At 32.8% G+C, this 20,234-nt stretch overlaps 1 protein-coding gene across 1 annotated transcript; it reads right to left on the bottom strand.

Annotated features, from left to right (window-relative positions):
• Positions 1-9,608: 9,608 nt before the first annotated feature.
• On the bottom strand, positions 9,609-15,026 carry LOC139524353 (serine/threonine-protein kinase fray2-like; the record flags this gene model as incomplete). The annotated part of the gene is given in 3 exon segments (XM_071319122.1): positions 9,609-12,123; positions 13,154-13,329; positions 14,867-15,026. Coding segments are annotated over 3 exon segments (1,013 nt in total), but the record flags the coding sequence as incomplete, so codon positions are not given.
• Positions 15,027-20,234: the final 5,208 nt, after the last annotated feature.

The following is a 20,234-nucleotide window of genomic DNA, read 5'->3' as shown; positions in this document are numbered from 1 at the left end:
TTTGAGTCCTCAATGCTCTTCAACTTTAAACTTGATTGGCTCTATAACTTGTTTAAGATTATGAAGGGGAAACAATTGTAATTCTTAGTAAACTGGTCGAAATGCAACTGATGTATTACAGACAGGGTAATATTTTTTTTTAATTATATACATGGAAACACATTTTGATGTAAACTCGCTGGCCATTGAAAATGTCTTTGACAATACTGAATTTTCGTTTGGCCGAGTGTAAACATGAACAATTTAATTTTATCAGCAGTTAAAGAAGGAAGTAAAGCGTCAATTACAAAATTGTAATAAAATGAAAAACAGGAATTTCTGAAAGAATTCAATTACGATACAAAGGAACAAAAAACATATGTACGGCAGCGAAATTTACATTGGAACATAAATTGATAACGACATTACTAAATCAACAGTTTTTAGCTGCTACATTTTCATATAATGGAGGCTGATTAGTGTTTTCTTCATTATCCGCTTGAGGTTGGATAAATCCATGGCTCGAAAACCCGTCATTCTGTGGATAAGTGGGTTGAAGATCTGCAAAAAAGATAAAAAATACAGTGAATGGATTTAATCCTCAAATAAATTCTGTCTTGATGAACATTAAATTAATTGACCCCAATGTTAACTAGAAATAGATAAAAGTGTTCCTCTATCTTCACTATTTACACATTAAGAACGGAAAACAGAAAACATGAGAAAATATTACAACTTTTCGAATCTTTTCCTATCCATTTAGTTTAAAACAAGACATGTATTAAGAATATATTTTTCTGGTAATTCATTTTACTTCTACTTACATGCAGTATTGTTGCTACAAGCGTAAGCTATTGTCACTGGAGAGCTTGTTATAACTTGTCCTTTTGTAAGTTGACGAGAGTTTATTTGACAATACACACACAAACAATAATCGTCACAAAGACGCTTAATCCAATAAGGCAACTAAACACTATTCCAACGATAGCTCAAGCTGATCTGAAATTAGACCAATATTATGAATATATAACTACAATTTAATTTGGACAACACAACTTTGGAATCAGAATTATTTTTGATTTAATGCTATAAATATCGAGCTTCTATCAGCAGATGCTACATCATTATGACGATAGAAATGTAAACTACTCAAACATTAGACCAAATACCACAATTAATTACTTCTAATTTCAAAAATAGTTCCCTTTAAATAAAGTGTACTTTACTTAATTTCTTTCCCTTCTCTTTCTCATTAATTTTTATCGGGTTTTAATAAACGAAAAGTGACACACCATTTTGGGATGTTCTATTTCAACTGTGTGTTTAGCGAAACAAAGGATTAGGAAAGGTGTAAAAATGGTACTCTTTTTTAGTTTTTGGACCATCTCTTGACTTGTCCATACCAATAGGGATGTTACAAAAACGTGATGTCAATAGTTATCAAAGGTACCAGGCTTAATATCATATACGCCAGACGCGATTCGTCTACATAAAACTTATTCAATGACAATCAGATACAAATAGTTTGAAAGCCAAACAAGTATAAAGTTGAAGAGCATTGAAGACCCGACATCTAAAAACAAATGTGCCAAATACGGCTATGATAATCTATGCCTGGTATAAGACATTATTAGTATTACGAATATTTCATACTTTTGTAGACAGTAAATTTATAAAAATAACCATATAATTGATATTCAATAGCGAACATCAAGCTATCTTATAATAGTAATAAGTAGAACATACAAAGTTGCTGAGTGATACACTGCTAAATAGTAGTCAACATAATCGGAGTTACTAGGTGCATAAGCACAACATGGATATTTTAAAATCGCAGAACAGCAACCGTATTGACAATATGTAGCCCCATATTGAAACTTAGGCCGTGTTCACACTGACCTAAACTCGGTGTTTTGTTTGTGTAACTCACACGTAAACTAAACACCATTACGTTCCCATTGATAACACTCAATGCTTACATGTAATTTAAATCATGTTTTGTCTACATGCAGTCGATAGTCAATGTAGGCCTTGTGTAGGTTAAGTGTACACAAAACTATAGGCATTTAGAACTTAAATTTACCAAGTATATTTAAGGAAGGAACGATTTTTAAATAAAACTGATATTTATAACAATTATTAATAAGGTTTTAATAGTAATTCATTTTACTTCTACTTACATGCAGTATTGTTGCTACAAGCGTAAGCTATTGTCACTGGAGAGCTTTTTATAACTTGTCCTTTTGTAAGTTGACGAGAGTTTATTTGACAACACACACACAAACAATAATCGTCACAAAGACGCTTAATCCAATAAGGCAACCAACCACTATTCCAACGATAGCTCCAGCTGATCTAAAATTAGACCAATGTTATAAATATATTACTACAATGTAATTTGGACAACACAACTTTGGAATAAGAATTATTTTTGATTTAATGCTATAAATATCGAGCTTCTATCAGCAGATGCTACATCATTATGACGATAGAAATGTAAACTACTCAAACATTAGACCAAATACCACAATTAATTACTTCTAATTTCAAAAATAGTTCCCTTTAAATAAAGTGTACTTCTCGCTACATTGAAGACCTGTTGGTGACCTTCTGCTGTTGTTTTTTTTTTTTTATGGTCGGGTTGTTGTCTCTTTGGCACATTACCCATTTCCATTCTCAATTTTATTTACTTAATTTCTTTTCCTTCTCTTTCTCATTAGTTTTTATCGGGTTTTAATAAAAGAATAGTGACACACCATTTTGGGATGTTCTATTTCAACTGTTTGTGGAACGAAACAAAGGATTAGGAAAGGTGTAAAAATGGTACTCTTTTTTAGTTTTGGATCATCTCTTGACTTGTCCATACCAATAGGGATGTTACAAAAACGTGATGTCAATAGTTATCAAAGGTACCAGGCTTAATATCATATACGCCAGACGCGATTCGTCTACATAAAACTTATCAATGACAATCAGATACAAATAGTTTGAAAGCCAAACAAGTATAAAGTTGAAGAGCATTGAAGACCCGAAATCTAAAAACAAATGTGCCAAATACGGCTATGATAATCTATGCCTGGTATAAGACATTATTAGTATTTCGAATATTTCATACTTTTGTAGACAGTAAATTTCTAAAAATAACCATATAATTGATATTCAATAGCGAAAATCAAACTATCTAATAATAGTAATAAGTAGAACATACAAAGTTGCTGATTGATACACTGCTGATTATTAGTCAACATAATCAGAGTTACTATGTGCATAAGCACAATATGGATCTTTTAAAACGCAGAACAGCAACCGTATTGACAATATGTAGCCCCATATTGAAACCTATATGTATAGGTTCGTGTGACGTATTGACAATATGAACCATACGCCAACCTAGAAAATACGAAATTAAAAATTAATCATATAATTATATATGTTCTGATAAACACGGAATTGCTATCGATTTCCAATGATAAGCGTTTTTTTAGGTTGCTAAACAGGTAAACTCGGTTTAAATGTTGTGTTTTGTCTTCTAAATTTTTCTGGAAATCAAATGCTAAGTGGCGCAAAAGCAAAGCAGTGCAAAAGGTGTAAATCAAAGGGGAGAACGTGTAATAGCATAAAGATGTTTTAACTAGGTCCTTTTGATTTTGTAATTCGCATCATTCAGTTGACTTCATGTGGACCCTTCTTCTAAAATGGCTGCGTTTTCACCATAAGATACAGACAAACCTGAGCATATGGAAAACTTATAAGGCATTGCATGCTTTTGATAAATGAATTTTAAAAGTGTTTTATGTTTAAAATAAATAATAACCGAACAGGATTTTGCAGTACACATTTTTTCAATTTTCCAAAAGGTGCCAAAATAAACTAATTTGAGAAAGAGTTTTGAGAACTGCCCTACGGGTAATAAATGAAGTGAGCTTTTTGATTGAGTTAAGTCTGCCAATTGATATTTTATCGTATGTTTTTCTTTGTTGTGATGTTATGCTATTGTTTCAGAAAAAGGGAGAAGGATTGGATCCATTAAAACGTTTAATCCCGCTGCAAATGTTTGCACCTGTCCTAAGTCAGGAATCTGATGTACAGTAGTTGTCGTTTGTTTATGTAATATATACGTGTTTCTCGTTTCTCGTTTTGTTTATATAGATTAGACCGTTGGTTTTCCCGTTTGAATGGTTTTACACTAGTAATTTTGGGGCCCTTTATAGCTTGTTGTTCGGTGTGAGCCAAGGCTCCGTGTTGAAGGCCGTACTTTAACCTATAATGGTTTACTTTTTAAATTATTATTTGTATGGAGAGTTGTCTCATTGTCACTCACACCACATCTTCCTATATCTATGAGCTGTATTGATAATGATTTGTGATTTAAACTGTGTACCTTAGTGGACCATATCAAGCAAAACTCAACTGTTTGTTAACTTTATCATCTACTGCTGAGACGAAAAAAAGTGCACTGAAAAATTCAAGAAAGGTTTGCAATTTTTAAAACAGACAATGCATTTGAATTTAATCAATCTAGGGCGTGCTATGCCGTATACCTTTTCAAGATGCACAGGTTTGTCCGTGCTCAGAGTAAATTGAGAGGTAAAAACTCAGCCAGTTTATCCAAAGGGTCCACATGAACATTAAAACTAAATGAAATAGGGATCCTACTGGGTATAGTCATATATTTTCTTCTGATGTTAATTTGAAAAATAGAAAACGCCCGGCACTAGCTCCCTCAATTATATACAGAGTCTAAATAAGGTAAAATAAATCTTACAAGGTAACTATGTATCAGCAAAGTTTTCGGGTTAAATTGACAAATTTGATCCATTTTGACGGCAAATATTGAATGGAAATTAGTATATACTAGAAAGTAAAACGCAAACACATGGGTAAGAAGGATATTCTAGATGTTAAGGGAACCACCAATTAATTTTCCGTTAATTTGTAAGGGGACAAAAGGATTTTTGTTGACGGAATATTTATTTGCACCTGTTACTAGTCTTGCTTAATTTTTTTTTACACATAACATACATAAGTAACTGGTTTTTTTTCATTTGAGAATATATTTTCATCTTTTAATTTCAAAGTAACGTGTACCTTCCAGTCGACTGTTATGTTATTAACTTGTTTCCAAATCCACTATATACAAATTCATATTACCTCCTGCATATTTATAGGAATATGATTGGTTAATAGAAACCGCCTGGAAACCATGTATATTCCGTATTAGGTTAGTAGGGTTCCATATTAGGTAAGTTTGAATTCATCCAATGAGTATCTTCCACCTTCTTTATAGAAAGATGATAAATAAAGGCAACAGTAGTATACCGCTGTTCGAAATTCATAAATCGATTGAAAAAAAGCAAATCCGGGTTACAAACTAAAACTGAGGGAAACACATCAAATATAAGAGGAGAACAACGACACAACAGAAACACTAAAATGCAACACACACAGAAACGAACTATAAGATAACAACACGATAAGATAGTTTTGATCTTATACAATTTACAATATTCCCCTTTCGTCTCTCTCTTTTACTTGAATACACCGAGTGCAACACGACAAAATTAAACGAGTTTCTAAATAACCATCTACTGGATTATTCCTAATGTCAGCAATGACCATGCTCCAAAATAAAGGTCAGGAATCAACTACCGGAGACTCTGAAAGTAATTGACAATATGTTAATTTCGACATAATTATTGTTTTTAACATTTGAATCAATCCTGGATTAAAAATCACATGTAATTCTTGCTATAACGGCAGTTACACGGTCTTAAGCCAATTCTGACGAATTGAGTTTCATCAATGTATTATTCAAGCAAAGACTTGTTATGGTAGCAATGACAGTTACTTCACATGATTTTTAAGAAATTTTAATTGGGAGGTACATTTATGATAAAAGCAATCATTTTGGCTCTTTATTTTTCAATTATAGTAAAAATTAAATCTTTTTATAGCTTGCTGTTCGGTGTGAGCCAAGGTTCAGTATGAAATACCATACTTTTACTTATAACAGATTACTTTTACAAAATTGTGACTTGGATAGCGAATTGCTCATCTGCACTTAAATCTCTAAGTTAGATAATAAAGTTCATAGATATAGATATGCGTGTTGATATTTTAGTGCAAAAAAGGTCAATTTTTTTTGGAACTTATTTGACCAAACAGCAATTTTACACATTATAGAGGAAAATGTATTTCAGTAAAGGCATTACCAAAAATACAAATGTTACACAGTTCTTTACAGCTTTGCATGAAGCATCTTATAGCAAACAATTATATTTTGAAGTAAAGGCTTACCCTTCCGGAGCACTTCAGATGACCCTTAGTGTTTGGTTTGGTTCGTGTTACTCAGTCTTAAGTTTTTGTTTTGTGTTATGTGTACTGTTGTTTGTATTTTCGTCGTTTATTTTTCGTTGCCATGGCATTGTCAGTTTGTTTCCAATTCATGAGTTCAAATATCTATTCGTTATATGTTGCATACAAATATTTCGGTACATATGATGCATTTTTGTTGTTTTCTATGATTTTTTTTTAAATAACGTTCACTGCAATGTTGAAGGTGTTTAAGGAAATTTTTATATATCTTTAACAATATAATTATTGTATCATTTCACCACTCGTTGGTATAATTTCATTCAAATAATTGTCTAGATTGATTCTGCAAATACCATTTAACTACCAGTTCAACTGTTACAGATTCCACCTTTTGGATATCGATTATTAAGCTCATCAATGTCATACATATCAATGAAAAATATGAATCATGTAAAGACGAAAACGTCGGGTATACTTTAATATGCAAATATAAGGCAAGCTTGAGAAAAACTTTAATAATTCACATAACTTCTGAGTAATTCCTCGTGTGTATTTGGGCCTTTTTTCTCTTCAAAATTCTTACTTATTTATAGCTTCCTTAGTTTGTTTATTATGATATTGTTATTCTGTCATATTCTAAATAAAGAGATGACTGAAGTTATGCTAGTATCATTATTATCTTTAAGATTAAGGTGAATTGTTCAGATTAAACAATTGACACCGATGATGTCTCTTTTGAAACGCTTGACCTCAACATAACAGAACGGTGTTGGTGTTTAAAAGCGCACTGACAACTCCCTAACATTTTATTGTCATATTTTTTCGCTTCCTTTTCAGATACTATCTTCTTCCTTACTTCCTTTAATTTGAAACTTCCCAATAAGTTTTAAATACAACCCCGATTTGACAGGGTGTATGTGTTCTTACATGGGAAGTTTTTGATAATATCTTATGCTGATACAGCGTACACTCCTCAAGACAATAGTGACATACGTGGTTTTATCAGAATAGAATACTGAACTTTATCAACATCCAAAGGATAATCAAAATTTTAATCTTGAAAGTTCATATCAAGAAATTCTTTAAACAATTGATACATGCAAACCAACTAAAAGAAATATAAACTGCTGATATAATGAGGAAATTATTCGATGGATTGACAATATTTTGTGATTTCCAATTTATAGCGTCAATACATAAGACTACTTTTTCTACAGTAAACATGATATATCAGAAGTGTGTCATACTGGTATCAAACGTGTTCAAGAACATAATATTGAATAATAATCCACTTAAAGCAGCAAGGTAGGTTACGTCTAGTCCAAATAAGCCAAACAAAGTCACGATTGTCTTGCAAGCCTATGCTCCGTGTTGAAGACCGTACCTTGACCTATAATGATTTACTTTTGTAAATTGTGACTTGGATGGAGAGTTGTCTCATTGGCACTCATACCACATCTTCCTATATATAATTAATTCGAATCTCGCTGAAGACATGCTACGGTAAATTGAGTTTAACTCCGACCTGAATCGACTAAAAATGCCAGTTTTTCTGTCGAAGGTCAGGGGTTCACTCTGCCTATCCCTACAATTATATTTTAACAAAATCAGATTAATCCGGCGTATTGATTTGCTATCTTTCCTTTAAAATAGTGGTATAGTATGTTCAATAACACAAGATCACAAAGAATCCTACCAAATTTGAAACCTTTTTTTCAGGTTTTCAGAGGAGTTACGTTCACAAGATATCTGTTGTAGGATAGTCCCAAAATGGCATTACTCCAGTAAAATAGCCAAATAACAAGAATGTGTCCCTATTACATGGATGCCCAATCCGAACTATCATTTTCTATGTTCAAGGGACCGTGAAATGGGGGAAATCTCTAATTGGGCATTAAAATTAGAAACATGTGTACTAAGTTTCAAGTTGATTGGACTTCAAATTCATCAAAAACTACCTCGACCAAAAACTTTAAACTGAACCAAAAACTTTACCCTGAAGCGGGACAGACGGACGGACGAACGAACGGACGCGCAGACCAAAAAACATTATGACCATAAATGGGCATAAAAATGACCGTAAAATATGATAAACTGTGCATGATGGCAAATGTTCCTTCCGAGTATAGCATTCACATAGCGCCAATGCTGTACAATAGATGTAAAATGGTCAATGTCCCATTAGTCCAGTAAAATGATCAATTCAAAAGAAAGTAATAATAAAAATATCGAACTCCATGGAAATTCAAAACGAAAAGTTCATCACAATATGTCAAATGCTTGGCTCAAACACGTCAAACTAATGGAAAACAGCTTTCATATTCCTCCTTACCCTTCCAGAGCACCTGAGATCATCCCGAGTTTTTGCTGGGGTTCGTGTCGCTCAGTCTTTAGTTTTATGTGTTGTGTTGTGTTTTGTATATTAATGTTTGTCTATAAGTCTTTTTCTTTTTTTTCCATGGTGTTGTGTGTTTATCTTATTTTTGAGTTTGAATGTTCATCTGATATCTTTCGTACCTCTATTATATCTGCAGAACAATTTATCTATAAATCTAAACGGGTAAACTCTTTAATCATTTCAGTATGGTTTTCTGTTTTGATTCAGTGATCTAATAAATAGGAGTAAATGTAAAATGTCTAACGAAATGTTTTAACATGTGGAGTCTTCTCCGAGTTACAATATATATACATTAGATGTACATGTCTAATGAATAATTCTTATTTCACTGTAAGATTGTTGGTCTTCAAAAAAGATTGTTTTGTCGTCTGTAATGAAACCCCGCATCTCATGAAAAAGTACATGAAAGAAAGAGTTATTGTGTATCAGTTCTTTTGGTTTTCTGTTAAGACAAATCCAGTAACCTTGTTAATAGGCTGCTGCACTTTTTGAAAATTGGAAATGGGTTATCCCGCTAACATGTTTATCCCCGCCACATTCTGTATGTATGTGCCACTCCCAAGTCAGGAGCCTGTAATTCAGTAGTTGTCGATGTGTTACATATTTGTTTTTCGTCATTTTTTGTACATAAATAAGGCCGTTAGTTGTCTCGTTTGAATTGTTTTACATTTGTCATTTCGGGGCCTTTTATAGCTGATTATGAGGTATGGGCTTTACTCATTGATGAAATCCGTACAGTGACCTATAGTTGTTAATTTCTGGTGGAGAGTTGTCTCATTGGCAATCATACCACATTTTCTTTTTTATATCTGACTCGGATTGGTTATCATGTCTTCAACACTGTTATGTTATAAATACAAATGTATATTCGTTAATAATATTTATTTGATGTCAGATGAAATAAAAACAGAATATATTATATTCCAAATTGTAATTTAGCGTCTTTAAAAATACAAAATTAACGTTACAATAAAAAAAAATATATATATGACATATTGTATTGAATTGATATATACATATACATCAAATGAATAATATCTAGCTTATCACAATGAGCAATGTTATACTAATCAACAAAGTTGACTCTGGCATATGAACATAACAAGTGAAATAATACAGTATGGTAGGGGTACTAGTGTCAATGTAAAAAACATTCAGAGACTAAAAAAGGCCAAGATGAATACTATCCGATAGGTTTATAAAACTGTGACATTCAAATGCATAGGGGGATAGAGGATCTTTCTTTACTCTCTTTAACTGAAAACAACCTCAAAGGTTGACTGGGTATGGAAATATATAAAGTCATCCCTTATTAATGCAGAAGTTAATCGACAACTGAATACGGTCATAACCATTTGTTTTTCTCTTTTTGAACCGATTTGGTCAAATGTGTTAATGAAGTTCTTGTGAACCATTCCCGATTGGGTAAACAGAATACTTTAAGTGGGTGTTCGCTCCTCTCTCTGAAGCATATACAAAGGGAAATGACATGATTGAATAGGGTATTGAAGCGTTCTTGCTGGGTATCATCTAGTGATCTAGCAAAACAAAACAAAACTAGCGTCTAATAAGCATTATATGTTCACGTAACATTTTCAACATTTTCAAATTCTAAATACGAAAGTACAATTAAAAATTTGTAATCCAGTTTGAATTTGCATTTGATTTTTGATGCCCTCCTCTAAAATTTTGATTGCATAATATATAAATTGCCCATATAAACCATACAGGGGACACATAAATGTGAAACTTTGAATTGGAATCATGATGAAAAAATATCTGCATAATAATTTCCCTTTTTATTTAAAAATGATTGGTAAAACTTAACATAATTCTGGATGTTGGAAATGGGAAACGTTGGTGGTGCAGTCAATAACCTGGAAACGGTGGGCAAATTAAACATTAATACAGATTTCTTACGAGGTTACGACTTACTACTTTTGCATGATATATACATGTATTGAATTTTAAAAAACAACGAAATTTTTAAACATTATGATATGTGACACTTTTTTTGTAATAAAACAAATAGATAATAAAACTTTGACACGCTGAATTTCAAAACGGAAATCAGCTTTAATACTTTGTTACAATTTATTAAAAAAAAACACTGTGAATTTTAAGTAAGTAGCATGATATTCTGCACATGAAAGTTTTGTTTAAAATTACTTAAGCAGTGCTCTACTCGTACAATAAGAAACATATTGATGAGGTACATGATTAATAACTTATTAATGAATGTCAGGGTTCAACTTGGTGGATATATCAGGCATATTGATGACCAAAGGAAACCAACAAGGAAACCAATATATATGTTCTGCAACTTGGGAAGCATACATGTTATTATACATATATAATATTTTCTGAACAAAGGGCCTTAACTTGAAACAATTTAAAATAGTATTTTATTCCGATAAAAAGAAAGAAAGATTGCAGCACATACATAGATAATGGCTTCAAATAGACATGCATATTCATTTCCGTATATATCTCATTATATATTTTTAGCAGCACTTAAAACTTTGAGCGATTTTATCATTGTTCAAGATTAGAGTGAAAATAAACAGGTCAATTGCAATGCACAATCAATGTCTGTATAATAAAACATATAGTACTGTCTTTTGTTTGTAAAGTTACCTTGATACAATTTCAAACAGCAGGTAATTGGTGTAACTTGGCTAGATAGACACAAATATAATATCAATACACAATTTATATATACATGTACATGTATGTGCGTAAATGTTCATGACCTTAAACTGTTGTGCCAATGCTGCCTTGATCTGAAACTACACTTTCAGAAATCGATTTGCTATGGTCTCTTGAGTTCATACTTGATTCTGAATTAGCATTGTTTCTTGTATGAGGTTTGGAATGGCCATGTCTTGGTCGATTCTCCCTTGAGTCCATACTAGAAGATGAATTCACACGTGGTCTATGATGTGACCTAGAATTACTTTGGCGTGGAGATTGATCTCTCGGACGCCGATCACGAGTATTTTGATTATGTGGAGAACGTTCACGAGGAAGACGACCTCGTGGACCGTCTCCTGAACGATGATCTCGTGGTCTGTCACCTGACCGATGATCTCGTGGTCCGTCATCTGAACTATGATCTCGTGGACCGTCAACTGAACGTTCATTTCGTGATACAGATGTAAAATCTGATGTCACACTTTGTTTATCAAAACTTGAAACTGATTCTGCGTAACCTTTTGATTTATAGTTTTGGCTACGCTGTTTATAAGGTTCACTTTTCGTGGAAAATGGCTCCGATTTATAGGACACTTTATTACTTGCTGTTTCAAGATCACTATCATCATCGTGCTTGGCGATAGGCGGTAGGTAACTAACGCTGTTATCCCTACTACGCGCTTGAGTGGAAAAACTTGTTGCATATCCTCTGTTATCACGCTTGTAATCTGTTGTATCTGAAATTGTAATCATTTTATAAATTAAAATTTTTGGACAAAACAACGTTTTACAATTCCGATGGCGAGTTACAAATAAATAAGTTTCATCGATCTTTCGCAGTGTTTTTAATTCGTCTCCGGTTCCAAAGTGTGATTGCAGTTAAGATTATCTGAGAACAAAAACCTTTTAATAAAGACAAAATACAAGGACAGCAATGAAGCAAGTATACTTATACAGATTTTATTAATAAATGTATTAGTTTTGTCGTCATTTAATCCTTTAAGTTATGTTATATTTACAGTAACGGAAATCCAACTTGAAACAAACAAATCCTCTGATAGAATTCTGCAATCCACAGGCCTGACAGCCAAGTGTTCGGTGTTTTTGGTTTTAACTATCCAACAGTTTGAAGATTGAGGTTGTGCGTTATGATTCTCCTCAATATTTGCTTCAAATACCCTTTTATAATGTAGCATCAAATAACTCAGCAACATTGACTATGCTTCGTCTAATTCTTGCAGCTTTGATGTCTGCAGTAAGGACGTATTTTTCATTTTATAAAAAAAAATTCATGGATTTTCGTTACTCTGTTTTAAAATAACAAGCTTTTTAAAAGACATTTTTAAATTGATAGTATATAAATAAAGGAACTAGAAAAGCTGAAAATATTGAAGGATTCGAGTGTTGTTTTTTTACGAGATATGAGCCATTGAAAATTTGGCAGGAACTGTTTTTCTGTAAGCTTTTCATATATTTAACAGTTTGACCTTTTTTTCTTTCAAAAAAAAACTATTAAAAAAAACAAAGATTAAAACAGATTTCCAAAAATTTCGTTTTACTCAATATGAAAATTAATGAAAAGAAAAGCAAGGGTTAACGGACAAATTTTTTACTGTCACTAACATAGATACAGCTAGAGGATTCCGAATATCCGACAAAAGGTCAAAAACAAGAGTAGCGAACATACTTAATATGAAATTTGATACAAATTGAATGGTATAAACCCTTGTACATCAGTTTAAGTCGATCTATTTCATTATCCCTTACCGCTCATTTCTGATGGTGCTATATAGGAAACTACAGGTTTCTGTGGTGTTGTAAAATGATTTGGTGACTCCTTTTCTTTCATTCTTGATTTCCTCAAAAATATGAATATAACCGCACCGACAATAATTATTGCGATTAAAACTCCAATGATAATTCCGCCAATGGCACCTGCCGACCTGTGGAAATAAAATTAATTATATCTCAAAAAGTCTACAATCTTAATAAGTGTGCTGGTCATATGTTTCATTTGTCGTTCATTATTGAAGGCCGTACGGTGAACTATAGTTGTTAATGTCTGTATCATTTGATCTCTTGTGTAGAGTTGTCTCATTGGCAATCATACCACATCTTGTTTTTAATACATGCTGTAGTTTGCCTGTGTGATTCATAAGTGTTTCTCGTTTATATAGATTAGACTGCTGGTTTTCCTATTTGAATGGTGTTACGCTAGTCTTTTGAACTCCATTGATAGCTTGCTGTTCTGTGTGAGCTTATGCTCCGTGTTGAAGACATAATGGTTTACTTTTACAAATTGTGACTTGGATGGAGAGTTGTCACATTGGCACTCATACCAACATCTACTTAATTTGATTAGACAGATTTTCTGAGAGTCATGATATATCATTATTGTATAATAAGTAACCAGATAATGTCTATTGAAGTGACGACTGAATTTATAAGGAAACACTTTCGATAATGATCAGCAAAATTTTCATTAATAAACATATTAATTGGACTAAAACGTGAATGAGAGTAATCTACTTTGTTAAGGAGGCTCGCGGGTACAAAATTTTCAGCAAAAATTTAAACATTTGTTTTTTCATCACAACTTTTATTTATTACACTATTAGTTATTACTTTATGATATGGTACAAAAATCAAACAATAAAGTCGATTATGTTTGCCCCTAGATGACTTTTAAAGTGTTTATATCATTGAAAAAGCTCGAAATTATCTCCCTTTGGTCCAAAAATGCAATTTTTTTGGCATTAAAATTGAAATATCTTTTTTAACACATTGGTGACTTATATTTTTTATTATTGTTTTCAAATAAGCTGTTACAGTACATAAACTTTAAATAATTGTAAAATTTAAGCGATTTCTGTAATTAGGTTATTTTCTTTATTTCGATATTACCTCTATTTCTACTATTAGTTCAACAGAAAAAAAAGTATCTTTACAAAAATGTATGCTTCTTTCGAAGGCAGATTAAAATCGTAAATGAACGGTGACCCCAATTTTTTATTTTATTTTTCTTTTAAGTATAAGATAAAGTTCATTTATAGAAAAATATAGCGACATCCTATATTAGAAAAAAAATTGATTGAAACCCGCGAGCCCCCTTAATTCAAGTTACATTTCAAAAATGAACATATCTAGTATGCACGTATCTTTACACAAATAGAGTTCAAAAGTATCTTCATAAAAGTTTGAAAAACTCAGGATACTGTGCAAAATTTATATACTAATTTGTAGTCATAAAATGTTACTCAGTAGTTCGAAGCACCAAATTCTGTATTTTGATTGGTTGATCTCTGAGTATAAGTATTACGTACACAAAATGTTAATGATCGCATGGCCTGATGGTTCAATTATTGCCTTTAAATTCTTTGTTTACATAACAAAACATATCAAAACTGCACTACAACAATCCAATGATTCCTCCAGAAGAGCACTAATGTTAATAGAACATATTAACATATAAATACTTACAATGATTCATTTGGTTCCATTTTATTACAGCATGGATCTATAGAATTCGGATAGCAACATCCATTATAACAAAGCTTCGAGCCCCGGTTAGGATTTGGGTTGCCTGGATCAAGCACGGTGTAAAAGCAGGTTTTAACTACTGTTTGGCATAGTACTGATACTAAAATAGATATAAAAAAATAATACTTTTTATTGCGATAAAACATTCATCATTTAAAGCATGTTATACTTTAGTAGAGTAGCCAGATGGATAAAGTTTAACTGCTTCCTTAAAGCCTAGTTACTAAAGTTGTAGATGTTCTTGTTGGGCTAGATCAAGTAAAATCTTGAATTTTATAAAGAATGAAAAGCAGTATATATATATATATATATATATATATATATATGTACCTTATGTTTGAAACCTACCAAAATCTAGATTTATGCATCAAAAGCCCGAGTGAACATTTACCTTGCTTCCATTTGCCCTATATTATTACTCAATTTATTTCACTTGACTGCGCGGAGTTTAACCGATTCGCTCACAATAAACCAGTCCATCTATAGATAGGTGTTTTATGATAAACTCATCAATGAAGTGTCCAGTCATTGTTTTTTTTAAATTCCTTTGATGACACTGATAGGTGATTAGAAATCAGTAATAATTATAACGGCTATCATCCTTATCACACACATCTTCAAATAGACTGTCCTTATGCAAATTAAAACGTAAGCTCCGCCCGATCAGTTGAAATGACATTGGAAATGCCCGCGTCACACTGTCTCGATTTTTACGCCGATGGCAACACGATTATGGAAATTTTCAAAATCTGGACTGATCGTATCCAGATCGGGCTATTCGTAGTGCCATCTTTAACCATCGTAGAACCATTGGCTACTTTTTCTAGCCTTCGGAGACAACTTCGGGAAGGGTTCTAAATTTTTTAACATGTTAAAAAATCCCCGAAGGTGCGTCCGATGTTGAGGGTTCGTATTGAGTTCGTATCACCATCCTCACCATCGTAATGTCACCGGGGATGCATCTTTGAACATCGTATTGCATTCGTGTTTCCATCGTTTCCATCGGGCATTTTTGACATTACGATGTCTACACGAATGAATCACGAAGCTACCCGAAGGTCTTACGATGGCAACACGACTTCGTGAAGACCTCGTGATCCCGTCGTGATGCCATCGAATAAAAGTACGAAGGTGACAGGATGGAACTACGACGGCAATAAATCCAGCTAAATGTAAGTTCATTTTCGCGCTTAAATACATTTAAAGTGCCATGCGCGATATGCACTGGTCAGTCTAATACGACAGTAAAGAAAGACGTTCACAAAACATGGAGCTCATATCAGAACAAGAAAGGCGACAGCGTTGTTTCTATTAATTCAAATTGAACAAGAAGAGCAGGTATTACAGGCTCAGGATTTACTTTTACAAATAAAATATTATTTTTTGTCAATTTTTCATATCAAATAACATAATGAAAATCATAAACGCGCCTCGTATACTAAAACTTCAGGTACACGTATATAGGGAAACCAACTTTTTCTTCATTATTCTGATTTTTTATGTATCGTCTGAGTTATTGTCACACGAATGTTTACTCCGTAAACATTTTGTTTTCTATATGTCATATTTTGCCGCATTTATTGCTTTCCCCACATCCTTCCTTTAGTCTATATTATTATGATATTCTCCTGGAAAGAGCTCTTTTTGAATAAAAGGGATCAACGAACCCATTACCTTACCTTTAAGATAGATCAGTAAACATGGGCATAATTATGGGTGATTATTCAGACTAGTGCACACATTTTTCAGTTCAAACAAGGCAATGCCGAGCGTGGCATCCCCTCATATTGGGGACAAATATGTACACTATATTTGTATATGACACATGCAGAAAATGGTAAATTGAATACGCATATTTGATACATAAACTATTTTTTTAGAAATCAACCAAATTATTCAGTAACTGGAAATACCCACGGTCTTCCGTCTTATGATTAAACCAAAAATTAAATGTACAATATAATATATATTCAATATTGATCAAACAATTTAAAACGCGTGATGCCTTCGGCATATAATTTAAATGCATCGTAAGCTGTACACGACGTCTTTTAGACATCGTATGGCCATCGCGCCATCATCGTAATCCATCGTGTAGCCTTCGTGATCCATCTTGTAGGCTTCGGCTGAGATATGAAGCTTAAATACCGTCTTAGGTTAACCTTTGTATGTCCATCTTTTGCTATCGTATATACTTTCGACACCCTCGTATAGACTTCGTTATTCATCGTACTTGCTTCTGTCACTTTTTGGTATTTTAACGAGATCGGGACCAACTTCGTACGAACTTACAATTTTCGCATTCGGGTGTCCATCGTATATAAAAATCGGGACAGTGTGACGCGGGCATAATACTCTGCTAAGAAGCAACGTAATTCTCGAATCACGGCTTTGGGACGTGAAAACTTATCAGTGACGTTACAAATGACGGAGGAGAAATTTTAAAATAAGTTAACTGCGACGGCACATTGTTTTATACCCCGCGTCACACTAGGCCCGATTGCACTACGATCTCTGAATTTTTTTTTATTGACTATCGTTATGTGATCGTATAGATCGAAGTAAGGTCGTTGTACGGTCGTGGTGAGGTCTTCATTATCGTGATACGCGTGGCCAACTTTGAACATGTTCAAAACAATCGTGCTGATAGTAAGATCGTGATAAGCATAGTGAGGTCGCAGAATAAGCGTGGTGAGAACGTGATATAATCGTTGCGGGATCGTTGTAATTAAGGCGTAGTAGCAACGAAATGTACATGTTCATGCCGCTCATACCGCGACCTCACCACGATCTGAATTTGTTTAAGCTTATCATGCCTTGAATCTGCTATAACCACCATGCTTGTTGTGCTTCATTTAGTGGTATGTAAATTATTGCATGCTGTATTATATATTTACTATGTCTTGTATGTTGGTCCAAAGCTCACTAGAGCTTATGGAAGGCAAAATTGAGAATGGAAATTATGGGGAATATGTCAGAGACTACAATCCGACCATAGAGCAGACAACATGTCCTTGTTTGAATACTTTACCGACTCTAAGTAAGGCTATTTATTTTTAATCTGACAATCAGAAAATAATCTGAAAATTGTGATACAGCTCAGTCAGTCGCTTAATTATAAATTGATTTAAATGATTAAAAAAAATGGTGTCTACAGCTCCGTAAAGTCTTGATAAAAATGAAATCTGATTGAAATTCATATTTCAAATTAAATTTTTGAACTTAAATATTTGCAACTTGGTGTTAAATCCTATTCATCATCATTTATCTAAATGCTGCGGCATGAAAATAAGACTCCACTGGTCAGATAACACTACTTTGTATGTCAAATACTAAGTTATATCTGCATAATTTGATTCGTTCATACATCATCGTCCAAGTGCTTGATTATTTATTTAGAACACAAGATTTTTTCAAAATTAACATTTTAATTATCATCAAAAGGCCGTAAGCACAAACTGAAAGAAAGCAACTCATCCTCTTCTGAACGAAAAAAGGGTGACTGAATTATCTCCATATATATCTATCACTATCATAAGTTCTTGAAGTCCTCATGTATTATGGAATAAGTTACTGTAGTTAAATGATTTTTAAAATACGATGTATTCACCTCATTATCAAACGGAATGTTTGTCAAAATTTCAAAACCATCCTTTCTTATCACATTTTTAACCCTTATTATCTCTGTTCTTGCCATTTCGACCTTACACAAAAGTAAATAAAAGGTTTCATGTCGATTGAGAATAGACAATGCCGGATGCAGCATGTCACAATTACATTTTGTAAGGACTTGAACAAGCGTTTACAAAAATCTTCTATGTGTAATTATTATATATCAGCAGTGACTATTTTGCTGGCACGGGAAAAATAGCAAATTTGCTATTTAGCCGGCTTTGATTAAAATATCTTAATTCAAACCGTCCTATTTCTATAGAAAGACATCTATCGAACATTAGACATACAAATGTACATAACATGTATATAATAGACCAAAAGAGCAATATTCAACATGGTACAAGAAGACTTTCCAGTTGAACTACATTGTTTTTCTACAAACGAAAAAGATTTAAGAAACTAAGTATATATTATCGAAACGTTAACCTTTATTCGATGAATAATAAAAAAAATATAAATGCGCGGCAAAATAAACGTTTCAAACTCTGGCGATATGGATTGAGGCTTGAGGGTTTTTAAAGCTTTTATCATATATTGTTCACTTAAAATTGTTAACCATATATTTAAAATTGACAATTTTATAGTTGTGTGATGCATGGTATGTCCATAAAATTATGCATATAGATTTACAGGTAGAAACTACATCAGATATTCTAAAAATGATTAAAAAAGCTTATTCATGATTAGGATACAAAAACATCAATGCAACAGAATGTTGTGACCCATGTAAATAAACTTAAGATAACTTATCTGCACATTATAAAGGGGTATTGCTTAAAGTCAAGAAATACATTTAGACTTACAAAATGATGACGCCATAATTACTCCTAAAATTATTGTCTCAGAGATATAAAAAGATGTGGTATGAGTGCCAGTGGGAAAAGTACATCCAATCATTATTAGTAAAAGTAAACCATTATAGTTCAAAGTATGGCCTTCAACACAGAACTTTGGCTCACACCAAACAGCAAGCAATAAAGAGCCCCTAAAATGACTAGCATAAAACCATTCAATTAGGAAAGCAAATGGTAAAATTTAAACATTTGCGCAGCAAATTAAGAAGCGTTTCATAAAAGTAGATCCCGTATAGCTATTTACATTATTTTCATCAAATAAAAAGTCGTTATTTTGATGTATCAATACCTTTTAATCAACAATAAACTTTCTCTTATTAAACTCCTCAACGACAGACGAATTGTAGTGTATAGTTTTAGTGCATGATTATTCAATAATTAATAAGAAAAGAGTGTCAACAATGAAATGAAAGCTAAACCAAGAAGACATCGGGAATGACCATTTCGTTAACTAAATCTGGCAAACAAAATCATTCTTTTACAGTCAAAACGATGATTTACATATATTGGAAAGGCGGACTGCAGCTGGCCCCTTATTTTATGCTATTAGGATCAAATATATTTATGGGTTGATTTTTCACAAAACTTAAATATAGGGGTAGGGTTTTGAAATCATAGCTGCAATTTGAACTAAGAATTAAATATTGACACATCCTTGTGGAAGTGCGGTTCTTCCCAGTCTTCACAATCCGCTGCTGCATGTATAATCAACACGAATGTGATCCATTTTATGTACATACGGCACTTTGAATTTTTACATAGTTGTCTCTGATTTTTCA

The sequence above is a fragment of the Mytilus edulis genome, chromosome 1, assembly GCF_963676685.1.
Source record: "Mytilus edulis chromosome 1, xbMytEdul2.2, whole genome shotgun sequence".
NCBI lineage: Eukaryota > Metazoa > Mollusca > Bivalvia > Mytilida > Mytilidae > Mytilus > Mytilus edulis.
Note: the sequence above shows the minus strand (reverse complement) of the source record. Positions and strands in the feature narration are given on the sequence as shown.